This window comes from Vigna radiata, unplaced genomic scaffold, assembly GCF_000741045.1.
Source record: "Vigna radiata var. radiata cultivar VC1973A unplaced genomic scaffold, Vradiata_ver6 scaffold_149, whole genome shotgun sequence".
NCBI lineage: Eukaryota > Viridiplantae > Streptophyta > Magnoliopsida > Fabales > Fabaceae > Vigna > Vigna radiata.
The window spans coordinates 827,682-830,554 of NW_014542731.1; the positions used below are offsets into that span (position 1 = coordinate 827,682).

General features: G+C 42.6%; 1 protein-coding gene across 1 annotated transcript in view; it reads right to left on the bottom strand.

The window, feature by feature from the left end:
* Positions 1–2,863, bottom strand: part of LOC106780612 — a 5,222-nt gene extending 2,359 nt beyond the window's left edge. The window contains exons 1-2 of the mRNA XM_014668907.1: positions 1,143–2,863; positions 5–969 (exon numbers count right to left, since the gene is read on the bottom strand). Coding sequence (XP_014524393.1) covers positions 5–969; positions 1,143–2,863 — 2,686 coding nt within the window. The remainder of the gene's footprint in view (positions 1–4; positions 970–1,142) is intronic.
* Between the last annotated feature and the right edge of the window lie 10 nt (positions 2,864–2,873).

The window sequence follows — 2,873 nt, forward strand, 5'->3', positions numbered from 1 at the left end:
AAGCCCAACAATTTTCCAGACTTCACTCCAAACGTGCATTTGGCGGGATTTAACCTGAGTTTGTACTTTCTCAGTCTCTCAAATAATTTCTTTAGATTGAAAATATGCTCCTCTTCTGACTCAGACTTTGCAATCATGTCATCCACGTAAACTTCGATCTCTTTATGCATCATATCATGGAATAGTGCCACCATTGCCCTTTGGTACGTTGCTCCAGCATTCTTGAGTCCGAAAGACATCACCTTATAACAAAATGTTCCCCATAACGTGATAAAGGTCGTCTTCTCCATATCTTCCGGTGCCATTTTAATTTGGTTATATCCCGAGAATCCATCCATGAATGAAAATAACNAAAATCTGGCCGTATTATCAACTAGAGTATCGATATGTGGTAACGGGAAATTATCCTTCGGGCTTGCACGATTCAGATCACGATAGTCAACACACATTCGAACTTTTCCATCCTTCTTGGGCACTGGCACAACATTCGCTACCCATTGTGGGTATCTTGCCACAGCCAAAAATCCNGCGTCAAATTGCTTTTGAACCTCCTCTTTAATTTTTAGGGACATTTCCGGTTTCATTCTTCTTAATTTTTGCTTGACTGGAGGGCATTCCGGCTTGAGTGGGAGCTTATGCTGCACAATATCGGTATCTAGACCCGGCATGTCATTATAAGACCACGCAAACACATCTTTAAACTCCTTCAATAGAGCACGCAATCTTTCTCTCACTTCTATTTTCATACTAGTACCGATTTTCACTTCCTTTATCTCACCCTTCTCTCCCAAGTTGAATACTTCAATCTCTTCCTGATGGGGTTTTATCTCCTTAGATTCTTGTTCCACTAATCTCAACAATTCCGAAGGGGTATCCACATCATCTTCGAAATCATCTTCCGTATTATCGATAGGGTGCTCAAAATTAGGNACATTGATATCGTTATTTTCAAAACAATCATTGTCACATCTGCATCATTTAAATTTATGAAAAAGTATAAATAAATAAGAAACATAAAGAAAAATGCCAAATGATAATGAAATGCAACTTTATTATCACGCTGAGTGAAAAGTAAAAAGTCAATCCCCAAAACTTCAGTTTTAAAGCCCAAGCGAAACTATAGGCTTAATTAAGACTATTACATTTTATTCTCATTAAGCATCACAGGTAAATCCAGTGTTTCCCAATTGCTGAGTTGAGTATTAGGGGAGCAAGCCCACACAAAACTCGAGCTCTGAGGCTTGTCTTCATCCTCCACGGCTGCTATCTGGCCAGTATTGATCCACCCAGCACTGCAGAAGTTTTCCTTAATGTCACCAATGTGAATCTTGCTCTCTCTGGGCTCCCGTCTTTCTGCACGGGCTAGACTACGTTCTCTTCTTTCTTCAATCATCCTCTTCCTGTCTTCTTTGGTAGGCTTGTATCCCAAGCCATATCTGTTCTTGTTTTCAACGATTTCTAGAGGGAATGCTCGCCCTTGCCGATATTTGCCCAAACCTTCTCCATATATATAGCCCTTCTTCAGCATAATCTTGGCCATCATAATAGAAGCACAAGATAGATGAGGATTTACTGGANACGGCTCCACACAAGCATTTCCCACAATCTCCAACGATTGAAAGGCTGTNTCAAGAGCTTCTTCAGCNGCCTCAATGTAGCGCGTGGATGATGGCCCACTCACAAGAAGATCCTCTTCTCCCGACACTATCACCAGCTTATCCCCCATCACATATTTTAGCTTCTGATGTAATGTAGAAGGCACGACTCCGGCCGAATGGATCCACGGGCGCCCCAACAGGCAACTATAAGCTGGCAGGATGTCCATGACCTGGAACGTTATTTGGAAGACACATGGGCCAACTTGCACTGGTAATTCCACTTCCCCCATCACTTCTCTTTTGCTACCATCAAACGCCCTCACAATCATTGAACTTGGCTTCATATACATTCCTTCGCAAGGTAGCTTTTCCAAAGTTGCTTTCGGCATAACATTCAAAGAAGAGCCATTGTCCACTAAGACACGCGCTATAACATGATCCAGGCATTTCACAGAGACGTGAAGAGCCTTGTTATGCCCTCTTCCCTCAGCAGGTATTTCCTCATCCGTGAATGTGAGGTAATTATTAGCAACAATATTGCCAACAATACCCTCAAATTTATTCAACGAAATACCTTGCTCCACGTGAGCCTCATTGAGTATCTTCATTAACAACTTTCTGTGTGATGCAGAATACATGAGCAAGTCTAACAAGGATATACGGGCAGGCATACGGTTTAACTGCTCCACTACCTTATATTCACTTTGTTGTATGAATTTTAAAAATTCACAAGCCTCTTCTTCAGACACTTCTCTTTTCTCTTCCTTGTCGGGGATTTCTTCTGTCTGTGCACCTTTACCCTTTAAGAATTCTTTGGCCTTCGTAGCCATCGATGCTTCTTTATCACTAGCTCTTTCTCGTGCCANCTCCGGTGGTGTGAAAAATCGACCACTCCTCGTCATTCCACCTATGCCTGATATATTTTTAACAGCAGGATCAACGCTTTGTACTTCGTCTACTGCATGTGTCCCATATCTCCATGGGACAGCTTTTTCATTCTTGTAAGGAAAAGGGGCTGGTACACGGATAACAACAGGCGACCTTCCTTGAGTCAGTGGGATAGGGGTAGTCCTGGTGAAACGAATCACCAATGGTTCTGGTAAAGTCATACCGGACCCATCACCAGTTTGTGCAAATACCTGTTCCTCCTCACTCTTGCAGCATACTTGCATCAGACCACGATCTAACAGGTCTTGCAGAAATTCTTCAAACTCGACACACTCCTCAATAGAATGCTCAGCATCTGGGTGGAGCGCGCATGCCATACTCCCATCA